This window comes from Podarcis cretensis (genome assembly GCF_951804945.1).
Source record: "Podarcis cretensis genome assembly, chromosome: 17".
NCBI lineage: Eukaryota > Metazoa > Chordata > Lepidosauria > Squamata > Lacertidae > Podarcis > Podarcis cretensis.
This window is the reverse complement of record NC_137187.1, coordinates 33,367,096-33,391,699: the sequence shown is the minus strand read 5'-3', so window position 1 is coordinate 33,391,699 and position 24,604 is coordinate 33,367,096. Positions and strand designations below refer to the sequence as shown.

The window sequence follows — 24,604 nt, the reverse complement described above, 5'->3', positions numbered from 1 at the left end:
TGCTTGTTCCGCCCTCCAACGGCGCTGCCTCATGTGTTTCATGACCTGGTTCCCTTTTCCCCCGCCAAGGGACGACACCAATGCATTTGCTCGCGTTCCCCCGCACGGCGACGGCGAGGATGGCCGCGGATAGATTTCAGCTGCGGCCTAGGAAAAGCGAGACAACCTGACCTTCCTCCCGCCATGCCTTTCGCGGGTCGCTTCCCTTGGCCAATGGGCGCTTTGCATCGGAGGAGCTGGTCGTCATGGAGACGGATGCAGGCGAAAGGATGCAGCTGATGGTCGAGTGAGGGGGAAGCAGCCTGGCGAAGCGGGGCAGGGGGAAGACAGGGAGGCTTGGGGACGCGGGCGGCGGTCGTGTGCAGGTGGGGAAGGGACGAGCAGACCCTGCTTGAGGTGGTAGGAGAGATACTCCGCCATGCCAGTGACACAAGCCCTGCAGGGGATTAAGCCCCCGGTCCACGACCAGATTACAGAGCTGCAGAACAAGATACAACTCCTAGGTAAGGGATGCCTGGCTGCTGAGGGGAGAAAAGTGTTCGGAAGTGGGCGAGGAGGCATCCCGTATTGAGTAAGGCTGCTTTTCTGTGCACACTTACTCGGGAGTAAACATTAATTTACTTATAAGTGTGCATAAGCTACCAGTATGAGTTTGACCAAACTGCGGGAAGCAGTGGAAGACAGGAGTGCCTGGCATGCTCTGGTCCATGGGGTCACGAAGAGTCGGACATGACTAAACGATTAAACAACAAGTGTGCATAATATTATATATATAATATATATAATATACCAAGTGTGCATAATAAAGGAACGCGGGTGGCGCTGTGGGTTAAACCACAGAGCCTAGGACTTGCCAATCAGAAGGTCGGCGGTTCGAATCCCCATGACGGGGTGAGCTCCCGTTGCTCGGTCCCTGCTCCTGCCTACCTAGCAGTTTGAAAGCACGTCAAGTGCATGTAGATAAATAGGTACCGCTCCGGCGGGAAGGTAAACGGCGTTTCTATGCGCTGCTCTGGTTTGCCAGAAGTGGCTTAGTCATGCTGGCCACATGACCCGGAAGCTGTACACCGGCTCCCTCGGCCAATAAAGCGAGATGAGCGCTGCAACCCCAGAGTCGTCCGCGACTGGACCTAATGGTCAGGGGTCCCTTTACCTTTACCTAAGTGTGCATAATATTGAACTGATTGCAAATTGTCATGCAGGACCACAAGTTAGGTGCTAGGTTGGCCCAGAAAGTGTTTTTCTGTTTGTCACAGCAATTTTTTGATTTTTAAAAAAGCAACAACTGTGGCGTGTTATGTATTGGGGAAGAATCATAGCATCTGCCTTTTGTGTAAAAAACCCCCTGTGTTCAATCCACGGGGCCTCCAGGTAGGGATGGGAATAGAAGCTGCCTGAAACCATGGAAACCCATTTCCAGTCCAAGTAGATAATGGTGAGCAAGATGGACCAATGATGTGATTATTTTAGATGTAGCAATCACTCAGCAGAATCCTCAGGGACAATATTCCATTGCTTCATTCCTTTTTGCAACACCCTGTAAATTATGTCATTACCACTATTTTGTTAATGGGAAGGCAGAAAGGGAAGGGCTCCCTCCTAAAGCTACCCATGGGGAAAGTGGAACATTACTAGTAGTCCACTCACTTTTATCTATTCATTTGTGGTATAAAGGGGTGCGGGAACATGAATGTTTGTCAAACTTCCCTGTTTGAAGGCTTCAAGCTAATTCTTACACTGCAGATGACCAGACTCCTGGCTGTTGCATTTCAGAGCTTTCCCACTTGGATTTCTAACTAACCAGTTGCATGTAGTAGTAGTAGTAATAATAATAATAATAATATTAATAATAATATTTATTATTTATGCCCCGCCCATCTAGCTGGGTTTCCCCAGCCACTGTGGATGGCTTCCAACAAAATATTAAAAAATACGATAAAACACTAAATATTAAAAAACTTCCCTAAACAGGACCGCCTTCAGATGTCTTCTAAAAGTCAGATAGTTGTTTATTTCCTTGACACCTGATGGGGAGGGTGTTCCATAGGGCGGGCACCACTACAGAGAAGGCCTTCTGCCTGGTTCCCTGTAACTTCGCTTCTCGCAGTGAGGGAACCGCGAGAAACTGGCACAGTTCAGCCACTGATGTGGTTTTGCAGAAACACTCTTAAAAATAAATAAAATTGTATGGCACCTTTCCAAAGTTAAAACCATGCTCAAGGCGGCTTACAACATGAAAAGATGTTACATAATTACAAACATAAAGTAGTCATGACCAATAAATAAAACACATGAAAAAGTACACAGCCAAATTGAACAATTTCCACATAAATCATAATATATAAAAAATAAAGATACAAAAATTGATATCAGTAATAGCAACTAAACCTCCCTAAAAAATACCCCAGCCCAGTAGTCTGTTCAGCAGCCTCAGCTTTTGTAGCTGGAGGCCAGTCAGCCCGTCAGGGCCCTGCCCTTCTAGGCCAGGTGGAAAAGGCTAGCAAGGCAGAGAGCAGGTCTTCCAGGACACACAGCCAAGATGTTGCCTCTTAGGAGCAGCAGAGAGGGAGAATGTGAGAACATACTATAGCCATGCTTGTGCTACTACAAAGTCGAGTTAGATGCTAAGTAGTGCTGTATTCAGCACAGCATGTACTGAGTTCCACTCGTACAACAGGACTTTCTTTCTCTGTGCACCCCCTAAAATCTGTTCCAAATGGTCCCCCCAGTCCTCTAGAGCAGATTTTGGGGGCCCACGGGGGCTGCAAAGGAGAGGCAAGTTTCTTTGCTCAAGCAAGATGTCTGTTGTGCAAGTAGAACGGCAACATTGGATATAACCCATTAATCCAATTGACTGTACCAATATCCATATTTCTAGTGAGCACCACAGTCTAATTAATATGTTCATGTCTTGTACATCCAATACTAGTACACTTTTTGTTGAGGTCTAGAAGTGGAGGGGCATCTGAAAGGTATTTATACTGCCACAGATGTATGATTGGCCTACAATATCTATTTTTGTGGATGGGAAGGAACTACTGAGAAATTTAAAAACACTATTTTCAGACTAGAGATACAGACCAAAGCAAAATGCTTGAAACCTCTAAAAGGAGATTGGATTTCCTATTAAAAAGAGGCCTTGTGTTAAGCCTTTTTTGTCCTTGGTTACACTCCTGATTCTAATGAAATACTAAATTCAACTCTCAAAGTATGTCATGTGGTAAAGCATAATTTCTGTCATTTCATTCATTATATAATGTAGCTGCCATAATCACATATCTGTGAGAGGATATGAAGATGACTAAAAGTTACCCAAATTGGCAACTACTTCCACAAGTTTGGCTTTGCTGCTGCTGCTTTTTTGGATGAGCATAAGCAGAGTGGTTTTATTTGTCCTCGTTACAGAAGGTGATCGGAAAGCCTACTATGAGACCACCCAATGGAACATTAAGAAGAACAAGGAGTCAATTTTGCAACTGAGAAAGGAGAATAAGAAGTTGCACAAAACGTTGGCACATCTCCTAGCGGTGAGCCTCATAGCTATGTTCCCCCCTGTTTCTAGCAAGCGGAAATAATGAGCAGAATTTATGATATCAGCTCATGCTGGCACTCATCCCAGACCAAGATCTCTTTTCACTTTGAGATAAGGGCCCCAGCTCTACAGTTCTTCCTTAGGGGTACTCTCATTTTCCTACTCGTATTGAAATATTGCCCCTCAATGATGGCAAACTTAGATTCACAAAATGTTTAGGGGTATGCTTACCCCTGTGTCCCCCCCAGAAAAAAGCACTGCTTAGGCATGAGTGCTTTTTGGTGGAAAGATATAAAAGCATACATTGTCCATACTTTTACTCTATTAGCAGTCACTGCACAATCTATCAGGGATGCTTCTCAGGAATTCTGGACATTTTGTTCAGGGGCCAAAGCGGTCAACATGGATTTTTAGGTGTTTTTATATCACCTTCATGTGTACATGCTGAAACCAGACAATGGCATTCTATAACCTTTGGGCAATTTGAGATATTTGACTCCAATGTTTGAGTTACCAAGAAAGCTGGAAAGTGTCATGCGGCAAATATTGTTGCCCCCAAAAAATTTCAAGCAACATGAATGGTTGGAACTCAAGCAAATCAACAACTTTATTTCAATTTCTGCACTTTAAGATAGTTATATATATATATATATATATAAACATAAATGCAGAAATAAAAACAATGAAACATATATCATAACATATTTTCTTAGCTTCATTGGACTCCCTCACGTCTCCCGCTCCCACTTGCATCATTGTAATTTTCCCCCGCAATTTATCATCTTGTTTACATTCTTATATCCCATTCATTTAAAATATAATCTAATAATCCTCCCAAAGGTTTATGTTTTTTCCTCAATCTCACTTGTCATCCTAATTCCATCTAGTTTAGTGGTGCTCAATTATTTATGATCTAGCATCCTTCTTAACATTCAACCAAATTACAATGCTTTTTTAAATAAATCTTAAATTTCTTCCAGTCTTCTTCAACCTTCTCTTCTCCCAGGTCTCAGATTCTGCCGGTCATCTCGGCTAGTTCCATATAGTCTATCAGCTGCATCTGCCACTCTTCCAAAGATAGTGACTGTATGTGATACTGATTTTGCTGCCCGATAACTCGGTCCCAGCGCCTGCCAACCTAGCAGTTCGAAAGCACCCCCAGGTGCAAGTAGATAAATAGGGATCGCTTACTGGCGGGAAGGTAAACGGCGTTTCCGTGTGCTGCGCTGGCTCGCCAGATGCAGCTTTGTCACGCTGGCCACGTGACCCAGAAGTGTCTCCGGACAGCGCTGGCCCGGCCTCTTGAGTGAGATGGGCGCACCAACCCCAGAGTCTGTCAAGACTGGCCCGTACGGGCAGGGGTACCTTTACCTTTACCTTTAACAAGCTAAAGCTACTTCTGGATACCTTAGACTTTGAAAAACTTCTCCTACCGGCCAAACAAGTTGTATTTACAAATATTGAGAAGAAAAAGCACATGATTAATGTGTTATGTTCAAAATGTGTACAGTGTGTCAAAGAAAATGCATGGAAAATATACATGTGCTAACCTGTTCAAGTGTAGCAGCTCAAGTCCTTTGCAATGTTGTCTCTTAGCATAGAGACCTGAAAACACACGAGGAAGCATACATTATTTTGTTGCAGCCAGTAATCTATGTTGTCATTGTGTGTCATCACAAATGCATCAGGGCTGTTTCAGATGACAGTGGTGTGTTTGTTTTGCTAGTAAACTACTCCTGGAAGTTTAATATGTCAGGGAAAGTAAGCACGAAAGTGACAAGCCATGGAACACAAGTCATTGGCCTAGGGCAAACTGCAAAGAAACACAAAAGTATTGCTCAAAGTCTGTTAGCAGCCCATTCTGAATCTGGCTGTGACACTCTGGGACACTGTCAAGGTGCTAAGGAAGGAACTATGATGAATAAGACGTTGGAACGGCTGTCAAGCCTAAGAATGAACGAAGGAAACACTGAAGATGTTCTCAGTGAGGCTATAACACTGGTTAGTAGCTGTTATCACCTTTTTCAGCCTGAAATCCACATTCCCTTCCAGAGGCAGAGGCAAATGTGGGCAGACCAACAAATGTGAATGATACCTTTGTACAGTAGGCAGTTTTGACACACACTTGCACACCCCTCTCTAGCCTCCAAACAAGCAAAAAGCACCATCAGTGTTCAGGGACTGGCTCCAGCCAAGCAAACACACTCAGGGAGGGTGCAAAGTTGAGCTAGTAAGAGGCATGGGTTGGGGCAAGTCCCATAGGAGAGGTCTGAGGTTCCCCATCCCTGGTCACATTAATGCAGACATGCAAGCAACAAGTGTGGTGGCTGGAAACTCCAAATGCACATTTAGTAGGAATATATTCACAGAATTGTAGAGTTGGAAGGGACCACAAAGATCATCTAATCCAACCCCCTGCTGTGCAGGGATCTTTTTGCCCAATGTGGAGCTTGAACCCACAACCCTGAAGTTAAGAGTCTCATACTCTAACCAACTGAGCTATCCGTTCATGTGCACCAAAGCTTGCTTCACTATCACCACGGAACCACTGGGGAAATGTCAGACATGCTCTTTCCCAAGCCATGGTATGGTATTCATCTTCCAGCTCTGATCCACCACCCAACTAAGCTTTGGTTGGACACACAAGGAAAAAACAAAATGTTCGGTTCCAACTGAAATCCCACTAAATGTACGTTCTGTTCCAAAACAGATGCTAGAACTCATCAAATGTAACTATCATTCTGCTAAGCCTTGGAGGAACAGCCCCTTCCCATCTCTCAAGTCTGGAGAAAGATGGGGGTCTACCTGACCTCACACTGAGTTTGTCGCACCAGGTTTAATAATGTGCTCGCCAATAGCAAGATGGGAAAGGCCCTTATGCACCCTTAGTTTTTATAATTTTATTGCATACAAAGTGGGCTGGATATATAACTTGGGACATTATCAACCTTCATTCTTCTGCTTGCGTATGAGTGGTTTTTCATTAGACCATTATCTGTACTTGCAAAAAAAATTTGGACTCATGCAACACTGCTGATAATCATTTCCCTTCCTATTCCATCTACTAGAGGTGTTTGTCACCTGGAGATCTGTGTGCTGCTTCAGAGTTGGTCCAAAAAGACGTTGCCTTAACTATTTCTTGCATGTTTGCATTTAAAGCATTCCCAGTGTTTCCTCTGCATTTTTAAAAAGATGGGAGAAAGAACTATGGCTTTTGGTGGGGAAGAGGGGGTGTCGCCCTACCTTCCTGCTTGTAAAAGGCGAGCTCTGTTCCAAGAAATATGCTTCCATCTTGTATGCATCTTGGATTTATGTCAGACTTTCAGAAAAGGAAAACAGTTATTTGGGTTTTTTTTCAGGGAGAAGAAAAAGTCATCAAGGCTGCATTCCACGAACATCCAGCTGAGCAAGGGTCTGTGAAAAATAAAACTGGAGAGGTAGGTGGTGATCCCTGTCCCGTTATATCATTGCACAGAATGAAAATGCAAAAACTGAAAACCCTGCAACACAAAGGAAAAACAATGTGTCTATTGGGCAACAAGTTTTTCAGGTTTGCACATTATTTCAAAAACCTGCAGTATCCGTTTGCTCAGAGGAAATAATAGGACAAAAAAAATTCACACAACATGAAAAGCTTTCCTCAATTCAGTTTTTTATAAATTTATTTTTCATTTTCAGCTTATACAAATATTTTGACAAGAAAAACAAAATCTTTACAAATCTAATTTACCTTCCCTTCGAATTCCTTCCTTTCCTTTCTGCGGTTATTTATTTCATATCTTTTTTATTGCTGCATATCCAATTCAAATATATTTACAAATTTCCCCTTATCTTAAAGCCTTCCTCAATTCAGACCAGTTTCAGCTTTATTAAAACCTATTCTTTGTCTCCAGTCTAATTCACCCTCACCTGGATGACTGTCCGCACAATTGTTTAGGCTTCTTTAATTCTTCTCCTCTTCTCTCTGTTCCAAAGGGTGCTATTCAGATCATCAATCATCGGCTATGTGAGAAAATCAATCAGTTAAACAACCTGAAGCATCAGGTGGAGATGCGGAAACGCAGGCTGGAAGAGCTACAGCTTCAGTATGGTGTTAAAACAAAAGAGATCACTGAAATGCAAGAAATGGAAGAACGGAATATAGAGGCAGCTAAGGTGAGTCAAATCTGAATCCTTTGGAAGGAGGCGGCTGAAAAGCTCCACCATTGGTTCCCTCTCACTAGGCTAGAATGTTGTTGTTGTTAAATTTGTATACCATCTTTTATCTGTAGATCTCAGGACGGTTCACAACATAAAATTACAATATAAAAGACATAATACAAATACATAATACATCAGGCTTCCTCAACCTCAGCCCTCCAGATGTTTTGATACTATAATTCCCATCATCCCTGACCACTGGTCCTGCTAGCTAGGGATCATGGGAGTTGTAGGCCAAAATACATCTGGAGGGCCGAGGCTGAGGAAGCCTGCAATACATAATGCATAATAAAAATAAGAACAAAAACAAATCATTGCTGCAGTGCTGTTGCCACTTCTCTCTCTCTCTTTCTCTTTGAATGCTTGAAGAGGACTCTTGTCATGGGCACCTCACCTTTTATATTTCATCTCATCTTTTATATATGCAATCATTGATTGCATTCTGCAGAAGTTGGACTGTTGCAGGTATTATTAGTTGTAGTATTCCAAGTGGAGTCTTTCCTTCTACCAGAGTCCTGGTTTAGCTAAAAAGAAAGCAGATCAATTGTCACAAAACTTGAGAATGTTAAGTTTATTTGTGCCTGAAGGTGTCCTGGGTTCTCCTCTCTATAGTGACAGATCAGTGCAATATAGTGACAGATTAGTGCAGTGGAGTGGAGAAGTTGAAAAGTCTGGATTCCCTGAGTCCTCAGGTCTCTTGAGAAGAAGAACCGATGATTTTGCAAATGGCTCCTTTCTGCTTTGATTCCCTCAGATTGTAGTAAAGCTGCTATCTAAGGTAACACAGAGAGCATGTTCTTCTCACAGGGGCAGCTGTAAGGTTTATGTGTCATATCTACTCCTGTAGCTCCTCTCCCTGAGATGCAATGATGAATTCAGGACCTCTCATGTTTGGTCTCTTTTGCTCTCTGATTGTTACTAATTGGCAAGGAGGCATCAGTGTGATGTTTGCATGTCCTTGGCATGCTGAGGATCTCTTTGGAAAAGCACTTTTTCTTCTTAGAACCCATGAATGGCAGTTCTTTTGAGTCTGTGCTATTCTCTCATAATGATAGAACTGTAGAGTTGGAAGGGACCCTAAGGGCCATCTAGTCTAAGCCATCTTCCTTGTGACAGCCCTTTAGATATTTGAAGCTGTTCTTGCTAGGCTTGATGGGAGAGGAAATAGAAAAAGCAGATCAAAGGTTATTTATGTATTCTATGACTGCTGCCAGAACTTTGTTAGCCGCAAAATGGAAAGTACCAGAATTACAAACGATAGAGGAGTGGCAGACGAAGATGGTTGATTATGCGGAACTAGCAAAACTGACCTGCAGAATCTGAAATCAGGAGGAAGCAAAACTCCAAAAAGATTGGAGTAAATTTATTGGAGTACATAAATAATAACTGTACAAATTTGAAGACTCTGGCAGGACTGAAATAAATCTTACGATGTAGACAGGATTGGATACAATAAGAAACTGTGGGAAAGTAACTGACATAAGAAAACCTGTTGAAGGGAGGGAAGGAAGTCAGTTCTCAGCAGAGTGTGGGGAAAGAATGTGGATAAATGAGTGTTGAATTTTACTGTATTTTGTTTGTTTGTTTGTTTGTTTGTATTAAATGAAACACCAATAAAAAGCATTTTTAAAAAATATATATTTCAAACTGGCTATCATATCATCTCTCAGTCTCCTCCAGACTAAACATGCCCAGCTCCTTCAACCATTCCTCATAAGGCTTGGTTTCCAGGCCCTTTATCATCTTGGTTGCCCTCCTCTGCACATGTTCCAGCTTGTCAATATCCTTCCTAAATTGTAGTGCCCAGAACTGGACTTGGTACTCCAAGTGGAGTCTGACCTCGGCAGAACGGAGCATTGAAAATGGAAATAACAACAACAACAACAACAATGTGTTAACTGACATTTATAGTGCAGGACATCCTGGCATTCTAGATCTGGTTATCCTAAATTGGATGTCATCTAAGAATGGCAGCTTTCCTTCCAAGGCAAGCAGCAGCTGTGGGAGAGCAGGACTGATCTGGACCAGAACTAGAGCAGGAATAAAGGACTGAATTTCTATCCCTTTCCTCCCAAATCTGTGGTTGCAATCCTGATGAGCCCCTCCTCCTCCTGCTGCTGCTCTTTATCAAAGAAAAAACAACCAGTTGCTAACATATAATATAACGTGTAATTTGACTCCCCATTTCTTTCTGGCAGCTTATGTGAACACACCGCAAGAGGGAGGCAAAGAACCACTGCATTACTTTCCTTAATTGTCCCCATTCTAGATACTTAGCTGTAATAGGCAGCAGTGGATTGCCCAATAGGCAGAGTAAGCACATGCTTTGGGCACTAGCAAAACAGGGGAACAAAAACAAAAAAAAAACAACAAGAAGAAAATGTTTTTGGGAAGAATTTGACATTCAATATTAAAAAACAAAACAAAATTAAAAGATTCTGGGGGTGCATTCACAAACAGAAAAAAAAGATGTTCAAAATCTCTATAGAAAAAAAGCCAGAGGCGTTTTGCTGGGCATTTTAGGAAAAGATACCCCACAGGATAAGAAAATACAGTGGTACCTCAGGTTAAGTACTTAATTCATTCCAGAGGTCCGTTTTTAACCTGAAACTGTTCTTAACCTGAAGCACCACTTTAGCTAATGGGGCCTCCTGCTGCTGCCGCGCCACCGGAGCCCAATTTCTGTTCTCATCCTGAAGCAAAGTTCTTAACCTGAAGCACTATTTCTGGGTTAGCAGAGTCTGTAACCTGAAGCATATGTAACCTGAGGTACCACTGTATTAGGAATATCAGGGATAATATATGAAAGATGCAATGGTAAAAAGACTGTAAAAATAAAGAATGTTGAGTTTTGGGGGAGGGAAGCCACAGGGGGAATTTGTATATATGTTATTGTTTTCTTTGGCTTTTATTTTATTTTTTTATGTTAACTTTTATTTATTTTTTGTGTTTTTTAAGCAAGTAAAAAGCAAAACAAAAAAACCAACCAATTGAAGTAGTCACCGCGGAGGGAAATCAGAAGTTGGTTAGACTTACACTCCACTACACATCTTCCCCTCATGTTTCTGTTCTCTATTACTGATCCCCACCTGAACCAGGAGGCATCCTACTCAAGTAGTTCAAAATAATGCAAGGAAGTCAGATCCTGTCATGTGGTGCAATATCTTGATTTCTTTTGTTTTGAAATTTTGTTTTATGGTTTACTATTGATTTTATTTTGAATTACATATGGGGGCACCATAATCTTTTCAGTGCTTGGATCCTCTAAGGTCATAATTCTGTTTTGTAAATGGAGCTGTCTGAAATTGAGAAATTGCCGTACGTGCCCTATTCTCAGATGAGGACATCAAGACAGAGAGAAGGGAGATGAGTAGTTCACTGAGATACTGAGGACAAAAGCTCAGTGCCTGAGCTCCCAGGCCTTAATTCATCCACCAGACCTCTTTACTGTTCCTGTTAGTGATATGATAGGGATACTGTTCCACTTTTAGTCCTCTGATATGAATGATTTATGCACTTGAATATACAGGCAGGAGCTACACTGATACACACCTTCACAAACCCATGAACAAAGTTGTATTCTCCACCCTGTGATTAATATACTCAGTACATTTTGGCTGTGAATGGGCAAGAGCTCGGAGCCATAAGAGAAGGACCCATAATTCAGTGATGTGGTTTGCTTTGTGCGCATAATCTCTCAGGTTAAATTCCTGGCATTATCTGACACAAGAGGATAACAAGGCTGCAGACCCTCTGCAATTCAGAGCATACAGTACTGGGGTACGAAACAGTTGTCTGGGTTGGCTTGGGAGCTTCATATGTTCATATGAAGGTTCAAATCAAAGCTTAGCTTATCCTGCAGCTAACTGCATGTGCACATGTGTGGGATGTTTTTATCTACAAGAGGAAAATTGTGTGGTAGTTTGGAAAAATAAGCATTCTTGAAAATGTAGGCAAACATCCTCTATCAGATGCAATTAAAGGTAAAAGGCAAAGGTACCCCTGCCCGTACGGGCCAGTCTTGACAGACTCTGGGGTTGTGCGCCCATCTCACTTAAGAGGCCAGGGGCCAGCGCTGTCCGGAGACACTTCCGGGTCACGTGGCCAGCGTGACATCGCTGCTCTGGCCAGAGCCAGAGCCAGAGCCGCACACGGAAACGCCGTTTACCTTCCCGCTGGTAAGCGGTCCCTATTTATCTACTTGCACCCGGAGGTGCTTTCGAACTGCTAGGTTGGCAGGCGCTGGGACCGAGCAGCGGGAGCGCACCCCGCCGCAGGGATTCGAACCGCCGACCTTTCGATCGGCAAGCCCTAGGCGCTGAGGCTTTAACCCACAGCGCCACCTGTGTCCCAATTAACCGTGTGCAAATGCATGAATGTGTTATCCGACTGAAGTATTGAAAGGATTATTTTATTAGATGGTAAGAGCACATAACTTGGTTGCTGTATAATGACACAACATCACTGTGCTCTAATTTTTCAAATGCTAGAGTATCTTTGTTTAAACAATCTTAGGTACTTATATTGGTGTTTGATATCTTTCTAAGAGATATCAATATCTCATTATTTTTCTAAGAGAGAGACTCAAGCACCATTTTGAACATCCAGTTATACAAAACCTAATGCTTAGCACCTACTGTAGTCAGTGCTTTTTTCCCTCTCATTTTGACTCAAGAAAATCACCATTTTATAGTTAAAATCGGGGAAAATAAATACAGTAAATGGACAAAAGTACAAAGATTCACAAAATGTTTAGGGGTATGTGTCCCCCTCCATCCCCCCAGGAAAAAAAGCACTGACTGTAGCTAAATGAACTGAAAAACAAGCAGTTGCAACCAGCAGATCACAGGAATCTGAATAAAGGTATCACCCAAATTTGCAATATCTACCACTTGTAAAACAAACAGAAGAGATTCTTGGAACTTGCCTCAGAAAGTGGGGGTTTCTAATGTATTCTGATTACTTAAATAAAACTTGTTTGAGTAAAGGAAGTAGGAAGACAGTGGTTGTATTCAACGACATTCTTGTTCCCTCAGTCCTGTCTGTGCATGAATGTCATTAGAGGAGAAGACCACACATGCCAAACAGGTGACTTTTCTCACCCGCCACCCATCCTGCCAGATCCTGAGGTCTTGCGCCGGGGACTATTCTCCACTTGCTGGCTGAGCTATACCAGCATTTTGTTTTCCCTTCCAAGCTGGCAATGTGCCAGGTCCGTTTTTTCCTTGTTCTGTCACCATGGAGCGATCACCATGTTTGCTCACCTTGAAGATTCCCTACAACTCAATGAGGTCATTGTAAAAATTTCCACTGACTCGTAAAGCACTTGGGATGGTTGTCAGTCCAGCCATATGCAATCTGAAGAACGTGGTAATGGAAAGATTAGACTATAGAACCTGAAAGTTGCTTGCATCCCTGCAGCTGTAACTTGGGAAAAGGACATCTTTGAGCTAGATGGGTTTTTGGAGAGACTTCATCCTACTGGCTGCTAGCTCAGTTTGCTGTTCTTTATATCCAGACACTGCGAACGCTGGAGAACCGACTGGAAAAGGCCCGATTTAAGACTGATGAGGCCCAACGCATCACCGGCATGTACCAGAAGTTAAAATCGCATATGCAGGTGAGACACAGACACACTCTTAGATAGGAGTGGGGAAACTTTTCCAGCCCAAGAGCCAAGTTTCTTCATGAGTAATGTTCTGGGGGCTAAATGGCAGGTATGGTTGGACCAGAGGCTCACATGTAATCCATCCACCTGCACATTTGCCTCCTGTTCACCCACAGGGCAGGTAAGTAGGTTAAACAAAGAGACTGTACTCACCCAAGGTCACAAAGTAAGCTTTGTGGCTGAGTGAGGATTTGAACCCTGATCTCCCAGGTCCTAGACGCACTGAGTTAAGTGGGTTAGGAGCCATTGAGGGAGTTAGATGATTAGGGATTTGTGTTCTGCAAAGATGAATGAGGCATCAAGGCTGTTTGCTCCACAACCACCCTAGAATGCTTCATCCCTTTTCTAGGAGCAGAGCCTGCACTTCCAGAACAAGCTGGATGCTATGGAAGCTGAGATCTTACGCCTGCGCAACGAGCTTAAGGACCTGGAAAGCGTGAACACGGAAGCCCAACATGCTCGTGATACAGCCAGGGTAGGGAGTCAGAACAGTGTTGGATACAGGATGAAGGAGCAGTTATGGTTTGTGGCTACTGTGTGGTGAGGAGCAATACAGTCGTACCTTGGTTCTTGAACGGAACCCGTTTCAGTAGTCCGTTTGACTCCTGAAACCGTTCGAAAACCACAGCGCGGCTTCTGATTGGCTGCAGGAGCTTCCTGCACTTAATCGGAAGCCACATCAGATGTTCAGCTTCCAAAAAAAATTCGCAAACCGGAACACTTCCGAGTTTGCAGCACTCGGGAGCCAAAACGTTTGAGTCACAAGGCGTTCAAGTACCAAGGTATGACTGTATATACATGTTCAGCTTGTATAATAATTAAATAATACAATACCTCCCACTGTAAGGAGATTCTCACTAGGGGCTGCAGTTATAATTAATTTTATTTGCACACATATTATTCATTTCACATATTTTACTCTGATCTTAAGAGTCATACTTTCAAATAACTGGGGGTTTGTTCTGGAGACTTGTTAAGCTTTTAAAGCAAACATATTAGCCTAGAACTCTTATTTAAAACAAATAAAATAAGATTAACCACACAACTCTAATTATGATCTAGTGTTGAGTAGGTTAGGAGAGAGCACCAGGAAGTGGTCCTCAGGGAACATCACAACATCCCTGAGATCGGTGTCTCACCACATCAATGGGTGTATTGGGCTGTCCAAAAACAGGCCTAAGAGGCGCAGAGATGTTCACAGTGCATCCTATTTAGAGATTACGAGGACAGGACAGAAGCTCACCTTCTCTTCCCTCCAAAATGCAGGCACAGCTCCTGAACCAAGAAGAAATCATCTACCGAGAACGGAAAGTTCGTGATAAGAAGATGAAGGATCTGAAGAAGCTGACCGAGGAAAAGAGAGCGCAGAATGAGCGTACAGAGAGACGGGTACTGTGGGGTTTTCTTCTCTCCATTAAATGGCTGACACTCCCCAAGTCTGTCCCCTGTCTTCAGACTGACAATAGGCCAAAAGGATATTTTGCCTCTTAGATAGCTTCTGGTTTTCCTGGTGCTAACAGCAAGGACTTAAATCTCAGAAGTGGACTAGATAAAGATCGCAAGTGTCTGAAATGGGCAAGCAGCCACTCTCTGACTCTGAACAGGCCTGAATGTGCTTTAAACCTTCTGTAAGGAGAAAAGAGGAGTTAGGTCTTATTATTATAATTCTGCCCCCACTAGCAAATTCTGTGGTTTTGCTGCATCTGTGTGAAAGTGCAGAAGTCATGTTTTTAACCCAGGACTGGGGAACTTTGTGGCCTGCCAGATGTTCCTGTACTACAATTTGTATCATCCCAAGCTGGCTGGGGCTGCTGGTAGTCAGAGTCCGACAACATTGAGAGGGCTATGGGTCCCTGCCCCCAATCTAATGTCAGCCAGGGATCTGAGCAAGGTCCCATCTCTTTCCCAGGTGTGGCATTATGGCTAGTCAAGTGAATTTTTGGTCCTTCAGCACTGGCCACAAGGTTTGGCAACTGAACTCAAGCCCTGGGTATGGAAATTACTAGACTGTTTAGGATTGTTTCATTACCCAGCTGAGGCTCAGGCCACTAAGGGCATTTAAAAACATTTTAGAGGCCAACTGTTGCAGCATGAATCCCTCCCCACCTCTGCTGTTTCCTCTTCCATCTACGTGTAAAATTTTGTTAAATAAACAAAAAGTTGCTCGCGAAGAGGCTCAGTGGATGATTTTTCTGAGCACCCGATTGATCTCTGCATCCAGTTAAGAAATAATTAGTTTATGTAGCAGCTGAGCAATTATATCCTCCTTTATGAAGTGGGGCTACTTTGTTTATTCCCTCCCATGAAAGGCTTTAATCAGGGTGTCCTGACTAATCTGAGGGTGGGCTAATGTGGATGTGATCAATGACTTAGAAGATCCTGCCAGGGGAAAGAGCAGGACAAGATTATCTTGAAGCTCTGTGCCTTGGTTACCCAGAGGCCCTTTCACATATTGCCACCTGAACTGCGTTCCAAGGGAGTTCTCGGCCCCTTTTTAATTTAACATCTCATTGGCTGGGTGATCTCATCTATACTCCAAGGAAGGTGATCAAAGGTCTTCTGGTTGCCACCAGCTGTCCAGGGCCGTGACACAATTGTAAAGGGGAGAGGCAGTAAAGAAGGGAAAATCATTAAACAGATGAAAACACTAGCAGGGTTATTGTAATAACCTTCAGTTTTATAGGAGTATATATTTAAAGATGAATAAATGAGCAAATTAAGTTAATTTGGATATGCAGAAGATATTAAGAACAAATTTAAGGAACCGCAGAAAGAGGGGGAAGGAAGTCAAGTTTTGAAATGTCAAAATGATTGTGAAATTAGTGAAATGTATAAAATTAGTGAAATGTATAAACTTGAAAAGTATAAACAAACAAAGGCTAAAAATAGAAGAAGGGAAAATCATTCAAAATGGGGGGGGGGAATAGAAAGAAATCTAGTCAGTTCAGCATACAATAAAATGAGGCAGGAGAGGAATTAAAAGCAAATCAACAATCAACTGGCAAGGCCTTAGCATAACAGAAGCCATTTTGAGATTTTTTTTCTTGGGCTATGTGTGCTGTACCTTGTCCACATGCACTCCATTTGTTTCAGCAGTCTCAGAAGGATCGTATCCCATTTGGAAGTGACGACGTACTCAAGGAGCCCCAGGTCAAGAAATCAACTATCCTGAAAAGCAAACAAGCCATGTTCACTGCAGCAGAGGCCTTTGACAAGATCCGAGTAGCCACTGGCGTCACAAATGCAAATGTAAGAACTTTGCCCGCTGCCTCCTCCCAGACTCCTTCCTTTGCTGAGAGAGGGCAACATTAGGTCCCTTTCCAGACTTAAGATGCTTGTTATTTCTAGCTCCCCAGTCTGAGATTAATCCAGTCAACAACATTAGTTGTTTTGGTGTGGATCAGGTTGCTCTAAATGTATCTGACCTGCCTCACATTCACTGGCAACGTATTTAGGAAGCCCAGCCAGTGTTCCGACACTGTCAGGGTTTGCACCCCAAGATTCAGAAGGAGAAATAGGCAGCTTGCTGGAGGGGGAGGAGTCTGTTTTATCACTGTATAATTTGCAAAGTAGCCCAAATTCAACCTCCAGCTTGTCCATTGAAACAGAAACAAAGCAAGTGCAGGATACGCCACTGTGCAATTCCTGCTTAATTTTCTTTCCAAAAGGAGTTCCTAAGGGGAGGGGGGGATGCTGTTAATTTTGTTGCCCCCAGATGAACTGCAAACAGAAGTGAATTCAGCCACCCTTCTCAGACTGGGAGAACAGCTTCCTGGCTACTCTGCCTTCTTTCAGGCAGAGGACCAGATAATAAAACTCAGAATTGATCTGCATCTTTCCTCGCCCCCGTTTTGCAGCAGCTCCAGCACATCCCATGACTGTTCCCTGCTGATATGCAGTTGACGCCACAAGTCCAATTGTTGCTCAGGGCACTAGTTATTCATGTGTGACGGCAAAACATTCTCTGCTCTCCATGTACCAGCTGCTGCCAGCCAATCAAAACTTAGTTATCCTTTTCTCTTGCAGGCTGTGTTCTTACGCCATTCTGGGCAAATTCCATTCATAAATTTATTCCTTGCCCTTAGTTGATTTTTCTCATGACTTTGGTCTCTACTTAAATATCCCAAAGACGCCCTGGTTTTGTTTTTTTTTAAAAAAAGGTATTTCTAGGAAAACCGGATGTCCATTCCCATTCAGGTCTTCTGCACTGTGAACCCAGCAGGAATGCTGCTGTGCCCGTAGGAGGCTCAGGCTTGCAGCCAAGCTATCTATGCACAATCAATTGTTGCTTTTTGGCAGGAGCCAGACCTGCAGGCAGCCACCCACTGACGTAGTTTAGAGGCACTTGTGCTGCAGGTTCCTGGAGAGCAAAAGGCCAAGGACATGAAATCTGGATCTTTTCCAGTAAAGCTGAGGGACTGGAGAGGATGTGCTTGTGGCAGGGCTAGATTAATTGAACCTATAAAGCCTGGTATGTTGATGAAAATCATTGGATGCCCCTCCTGTTGTCCTCTCCAGTTGGAAATTTTTGACCCGCTTCCTCCATGCCTGAAATTTCAGAGCTGTGTCTTGTCCTGTAAGCAGCATTGCCTGTAAGCATGACTGTCCCATGAATGACACAGACCATTTTAATTTACTCTCAAGCTGCTTTTTGGACCCATTGCAAATCCATTTGATCTAGCGAGGATCACAAGGCACCCAAACTAGACAGGAAAGTTTCAGGTTGGTTCTAGAACCAGGACAACTGTCTTTTGCAAGACTTCTCTGTGCTCCAGACTTCTCTGTGCTTCTGTTAGCTTCTAAGCCAAAGAGATACCCCATTCTGAGATTGCCACACTTTGATGGTGTGCTGGCAGGTTTGCATTGTCTTGTCTCATGCCCCTGTGCTGCTGGTTGCTCTCTTAACTTGGTCTACTTGAACTGTAAGAATTCATCTTTTTGGGAGCTTGGATACCAGCAGTTGGCTCTAGCAGAGACAGGAGACTTTGCTGGCCACAGTGGTTTCCCTATTGAGGCTCCTTTTGATGTGTGCAGTAATACCTCTGGTTGCGAACCTCTTTGGGTTACGAATTCTGCTAACCTGGAAGTAGCTGCTCCCGGAAGCAAACTTTGCCCCAGGATGCAAGCAGAAATCACGTGCCAGAAGCGTGTGCACGCAGCGGGGGCCCCATTCACAAAAGTGTTCCTCAGGATAAGAACAGCTTCCAGTTACAAACGGACCTCCAGAACGAATTAAGTTCATAACCGGAGGTACCAGTGTACAGTGGTGCCTCTAGATACAAACGGGATCCGTTCTGGAGCCCCATTCGCATCTAGAAGCAAACGTAACTAGTGACGGCACATCTGCGAACATGCGTGTCGCTTTTCGCCACTTCTGCGCATGCGCATGACGTCATTTTGAGTGTATGCGCATGCGCAAGCAGTGAAACCCAGAAGTAATGCGCTCCGTTACTTCCGGGTTGCCGCGGAGCGCAACTCGAATGCGCTCAACTCGAAGTGTATTCAAACCGAGGTATGACTACTGTAGGAGGCAAAAGGGCCAGACATGACCAATAAGATCTGCAGGCTTGCCTCAGAGCTGTGGTGGATCCTATCGTTCCACGGCTGCCTCTTATTTGCATGGAAAGAGTAGCATGCATGCCGAGCAGGCAGGGGCCAGATTCATACAGCTCTGATACTTCCATTCATCCCTGTGAAATCTTGACAGGATGTTATGGCCTGCTTCGCGGCTCAAGAAGAAACCTTCAAGCACCTGGAGGAAATGAAGAATGAGAATGAAGAGTCCCTGGTGCGACTAAAAGAGGAGAGGGATGTATTGCAACGTGAACTTGAGCACACCAAGTACTCGGGAGAGGCCCGGAAGGTGGGGTAAGTTGGCTCCTCCACTTGTATCACTTGGCTTACAGGCAAGAGCACATGTTGGCGATCCGCCATGCAGAGTGTGCCAGTCCTTGCTCCCTGACCCACATGAGGGTTAGGAGCTGGGGGGCTCAAGGGTTCTCTTCTGTGAACCACCCCACCCCCTCTCCCACCCCCAGGGCCCAGAACCTTATGAAGGAGTTACGCGCGCATCTGCAAAAAGAAGAGAAGAGGCGTGATGCAACCCGGGAAGAGCTGTCCAAGGTGAACAAGGTTCTGCTCAATGCCAAAACTGGAGTGGAGCAATTGGCCTCCAAAGTGCAGCACATCAAGCTGGTGAGTGCACAGCTGAGCATGTCCTGGCTCTACAGCAGGCAGCTCCCCACCCAACACACAGCGTACAGCTCAATCAATACCATAACCAAGACCTGCATGATGTTCCCAACAATCTGCACTACTTGGCAGCACCATCAGTGGCAGGTTGAGGCTCTGCACTGAAGAGGAGAGTCTTGGAGGAAGAAAGCAGGGGCTAATGGTTATAGCAGGAGCTGTGAGGCAGAACTCCAGGGTTCTGTTCACCTCACTGAAAGATATGCTTATAGTAGGGTAACAGGATTTTGCCTTTGTTCTCTCCCTGTGTAGCCCTGATCAAGTAGCTGTTCCAACAAGTTCATAGGTTTCCCTGCTGTGCTCTGTTGGGCAGAAGCTAGTGAACATCTCTTCTTCTCCCTAGGAAGATAGCCGCTTTGCTTCTACCCAATTGAACGAAAAAGCCAGTGATTATGTCCTTGACCTCCTGGCCCAGACAGAGGAGAAGCTGCTGTTCCTTATGGATTCTCTCAAGGATCGAGACAAGAAGGAACTTCTCCAGAGAATTGAAGACGTGGAGGTGGGTTCAGATAAGGTTGAGAGGGCCAGACTAATTTGTCTTCTCAGTCACCTTTGTTGGGATTCTACACAATGACATATTCCTCAGTTCACCAGGCAGTGATAATCCACATGGAATTATGGGGTTTAGCTTCCTATGGATAAGAGGGCACTGAGACTTGTGATGTTTTTTTCCTATTTGCTTTATTTACGAATACACAACTGAGCATTTGGGGAGCAGACTCCGAAAGCAGTCAGTGCAGTTGCTAATTCTGCCTCCGTTCTCCAAAGGGAGCAACTTGTGCTTCCCAGGCACACTCCTGTTTCAGCTAAGCACTCAAGGCTCTATCCTTGCCCTGCCTAAATTCAGACTGGCTCCAAACTCTTTGCCCTCCAAACTTCTCTTTAGCCCTCCATTTTCAAACTCTGGTAGGTTCTGAATTCCGAGAACATAAATTTCTCAGCCATTATGGCTGCATTCCAGTTACAGTGGTGCCTCGCAAGACGAAAAGAATCCGTTCCGCGAGTCTCTTCGTCTAGCGGTTTTTTCGTCTTGCGAAGCATCCCTATTAGTGGCTTAGCGGATTAGCGCTATTAGCGGCTTAGCGGCTATTAGCGGCTTAGCGGCTTAGAAAAAGGGGGGGGGGAGCGGAAAAAAACCGCAAGACTCGCAAGACGTTTTCGTCTTGCGAAGCAAGCCCATAGGGAAATTCGTCTTGCGAAGCGCCTCAAAAACGGAAAACCCTTTCGTCTAGCGGGTTTCTCATCTTGCGAGGCATTCGTCTTGCGGGGCACCACTGTATTAAGATTCTTCTATTTAATCCCTGACCCGATCAGGTGACATTAAGGCAAAACATGAATCAGTCAAAGTTACAAAGACAATACATTTCAAGTCAGGCCAGAATTGCTGAGCTACGTGGTCTGCTGGGCTTTGCCCTAATACACAAGCAAATGAGTTGCCCCTCCCCATTTCCCATGGTCCCAGTCTAACCTCTGTCCTATGTTGTTGCAGTTCCATTCTAAACTTGAGAGACGGCTGCCTGCCTACAATACGAGGGTCAAACTACCCACCGCACAGAAGCCAGACATGTATTATGGTAAGTCTCAGCAGCAGGTATCCAAGTTTTCTAACACATGGCCATTGGATAGAAGCTACATTGCACAGTGAGAGCCTTCCCTGTAGGCAAATTCTGTTGCCTCCTGTCTACTTCTGTGCTCTATAGCTTCTATAGCTGATAGTTTTGGGTTCCATATTGAGCTAACTTCTGCAGGTGGGTGCAATGCAAAGCAATGCACAAGCAGCTTAGTGGACTGTGGCTGTGGACCATTTGTCGTGTTAGCCATGCCACAATTTTGTGGGAGCATAGAATGTGCTTGTGGGCATAGACCTCAGCTTCCTGAATTTTTTTAAAAAAGTTGTTTTGAAAAGAGAATTTGCAACTTGTGGGTGTGCGGGTAAGTTTTAATGCACGTATACAATGCCTGCTAAAATTTCTGAAATCGGAGAAATGGCTTAATTGGATTTTCAGCAGAGAGGGGAAATGAGCAAAATGATAATGACTTTTACAAAACACTGAACATTATACAAAACCAGAGTAAATATGCATGTTTGCATACTTTACAGAATTTCTTTTTTAAAAAAAATCCAGAATTTGGACTACCTGGGCACTGAATTTCTCTCCTGTATTGCACAGAGTTCACACAGCCCTTGTCTTAGCACACTGTGGGCTCTTTGGTAGTTTTAAGTTACAGGTTCTCTGTGGGTGGCAGCAATGTGGCACAGGTCTTCTCTGCCTACGACATCATTGGCCTTGAACACATGGCTATGGGGCATTGGCACACTTATGTTTCCCTTTGTGACGTCACAGATGTAGAGTACTTACCTTTCTTTGACTTTGGGCTATGGGCTTTGTTGAGGGGCAGCCTTTCTCCGTGGCTCTGGACTTGGTTATGATGCTAGTCCCATGTCACAGTGCAGGGCTTGGAACCTTAGCCTTGTGACCTCATGCGTGATGATGATTTCATTTATTGAATTTATACACCGCCCTATACCCAGAGGTCTCAGGGAGCTTCACAAAACAAAATCAAAATATAAAACCACAAAATATATAATCAAAATAAAAACAATAACCCTCCCCCCCAAAAAACCCCCACCAACCACATTTTAAAAGGTCATAGGATGTCAATCAAATCAACCACCTGGTTAAAAAGGAATGTTTTTGCTTGGTGCCTAAAGATATCTAATGAAGGCGCCAGGCAAACTTCACTGGGGAGAGCATTCCACAGACGGGGAGCCACTGCAGAGAAGGCCCCGCTCTCGTGTTGCCACAAACCCTTTGGTCTCTTTGCAGATGAGGAGGATAGCGGAGAGGATGATGCGGATGTGGTGACCCGTGCAGCCCTGAAGCGTCAATCCCAGCAGATAATAGAATCGAAGACCAAACGTCGCACCCGCTACAGAAAGAAGGAAGGGAAGCTGCATCCTATGTAGCCCCCCTCCATACCTTCCCCTGATCCTGCAGTCCTCCAGAGTCCTTGGCTATTAAAGGTGCCTCCCAGCCACTGATTTTCCGTGTGAGCCAGTCCCACACTTCACTCCCGCCAAGTCTGCAGGCCCCAGGAAAGGAGAAACATGACCACTTTGTGGATCTGTTTCCCATGCTGGCAGAGAGCAGGCAGGAACCTACAGTGAGCTGCAGCCAGTGGATAGCTCCTGCTCTCCCTGCCTTTCAGCTCTCACCTATGTGAAAAGCATGGGGTCTTCAGTGGGTGGGGTGGCTTGGCCCTGGTGTTTGTCAGGAAGGAAGAGGGTGCACCTTGCCCACCTCCCAGCTAAATCAGACTCTTTTCCAGAATCTCTCAACCCTGAGCAGAGATACTCCCCACCGTGCCTTTAGTTTGACTGATTTCCCCCCTTGCTCCAGCCACAATCACCCCCCTGGTATATCTGGATGGAGGTGGGGGCTCAGAGTCAGTTACACTCTGGTTGCGGAACGGGGTTACTATGTGCTGTGTTTGCTGTGTATGATGCAATAAACCCTGTTCAGGCTGAGTTGCCTCCTTGTCTGTGCTTTTGTCAGCGATGGGGTGGACTGTAAACAGAGATCAGGCTGGTATTGCAAAGGCTAAGGAAGCAGATGGTTGGGAGGCCAAGCTGTTCATTTGGTGTAAATCTCCTGGATACAGGCTTTTAAAAAAGAAGCACAGCCTGGTTAGTTGATGTTAGCCAAACAGGTGTCCCTCAACTTCTCTGCTGACTGACCATCAGTGGTAATGCCAGATTCACTATGTGTGGCTGTCATTTCAGGCAATCACACCCACTTCTCTGCTGACTGACCATCAGTGGTAATGCCAGATTCACTATGTGTGGCTGTCATTTCAGGCAATCACACCCACTGAAAAATAGTGAATTAAAGGACCAGAAACTGTATTGTGGGATCTCACGTATCTCTAATCCACATGGTGCACTCTTTCTAACTGGGCTTGGCCCAGGTTTGTTTGTATTGCAAACAAAGAAGAGCAGGCAGCCTTCCTTGGTTGTTTAGATCCCATGTTATGTATCCCTGATTGGCTGGGATGCTGCTGTGGAGGCTAAGAATGTCCCCGGGGGGGGGGGGGGAGAAAAGGCTCTGAGAGAGCAGAGGTGTGGGGAGGGAGTGGGCTGCAACACCCAGAACAAAAATGCAGAAGGAGTTGTAGTGGGTGTGCTAAGATAAAGTCGTGTGTGGTCTCATGGGCAACAATTCAGCAACTGCTCCAGCACAGTGGTACCCTGGGTTAAGTACTTAATTTGTTCTGGAGGTCCGTTCTTAACCTGAAACTGTTCTTAACCTGAAACACCACTTTAGCTAATGGGGCCTCCTGCTGCCACCGTGCTGCCGCCACACGATTTCGGTTCTCATCCTGAAGCAAAGTTCTTAACCCGCGGTACTATTTCTGAGTTAGCGGAGTCTGTAACCTGAAGCGTATGTAACCCAAGGTACCACTGTAAACTATATCATGTAGATTTTCTTTGTATAGTATTTGTTTCTTCTGTCCTGTGTGGCAGAATCATGCACTCGCAGAATAATAGAACTGTAGAGTTGGAAGGGACCCCCAAAGTCATCTAGTCCAGTCCCCTGCAATAGAGGAATCTCAACTACAGCATCCATGGCAGAGGGCCACCCAACCTCTGCTTAAAAACCTCAAATAAACCTCCCGAGGCAGTCCCTTTCCACTGTCAAATATCTCTTGTCAATTTTGATTTCTATTCTTCCTTTCAGTCTACAAAGACCCTTGGTGCAGCTTCCATTAAAAATGAATCAGATTTATCCAATCACTCAGGGGACTCGCATTGCTCCATGGTAGCATGTCCTCCCCACCCCCATCCCACCCCCTTCATTAACGCTGCAATATTCACTCGGACTGTGTGCACATTAGTGGCATAAAACAAAGCAAGGTTGTTTTCCTCTGCTGTGTTTCAAGTCACATTTGCATGT

The 24,604-nt window shown here is 44.5% G+C and overlaps 1 protein-coding gene and 1 long non-coding RNA gene across 7 annotated transcripts; one reads left to right on the top strand and one right to left on the bottom strand.

Annotated features, from left to right (window-relative positions):
- The first annotated feature begins 45 nt into the window (after nucleotides 1-45).
- ODAD3 (outer dynein arm docking complex subunit 3) lies at nucleotides 46-23,178 on the top strand. 4 transcript variants are annotated; one of them, XM_079959512.1, is made up of 13 exons: nucleotides 46-503; nucleotides 3,406-3,527; nucleotides 6,892-6,969; nucleotides 7,508-7,687; nucleotides 13,251-13,352; nucleotides 13,750-13,875; nucleotides 14,667-14,789; nucleotides 16,494-16,649; nucleotides 19,108-19,268; nucleotides 19,439-19,595; nucleotides 19,993-20,148; nucleotides 21,139-21,223; nucleotides 22,478-23,178. In XM_079959512.1, exons 1-13 carry the CDS (start codon nucleotides 419-421, stop codon nucleotides 22,615-22,617), a joined length of 1,671 nt encoding a protein of 556 aa, XP_079815638.1. In that variant the 5' UTR covers nucleotides 46-418; the 3' UTR covers nucleotides 22,618-23,178. The 4 variants fall into 4 exon arrangements, 3 of the variants coding, with proteins under 3 accessions (XP_079815638.1, XP_079815636.1, XP_079815637.1); XM_079959510.1 differs by lacking the exons at nucleotides 46-503; nucleotides 3,406-3,527 and adding an exon at nucleotides 5,237-5,533; XM_079959511.1 differs by lacking the exons at nucleotides 46-503; nucleotides 3,406-3,527 and adding an exon at nucleotides 5,252-5,533 and having other exon boundaries at nucleotides 16,497-16,649.
- On the bottom strand, nucleotides 6,922-22,467 carry LOC307206573. 3 transcript variants are annotated; one of them, XR_013834366.1, is made up of 6 exons: nucleotides 22,010-22,467; nucleotides 16,465-16,568; nucleotides 14,644-14,744; nucleotides 13,554-13,678; nucleotides 7,442-7,534; nucleotides 6,922-7,032 (listed from the first exon to the last, which is right to left on the bottom strand). It is a non-coding gene; the product is annotated as an uncharacterized lncRNA (long non-coding RNA). The 3 variants fall into 3 exon arrangements; XR_013834367.1 differs by lacking the exon at nucleotides 22,010-22,467 and adding an exon at nucleotides 21,788-21,996; XR_013834368.1 differs by lacking the exons at nucleotides 13,554-13,678; nucleotides 22,010-22,467 and adding an exon at nucleotides 18,972-19,105.
- Nucleotides 23,179-24,604: the final 1,426 nt, after the last annotated feature.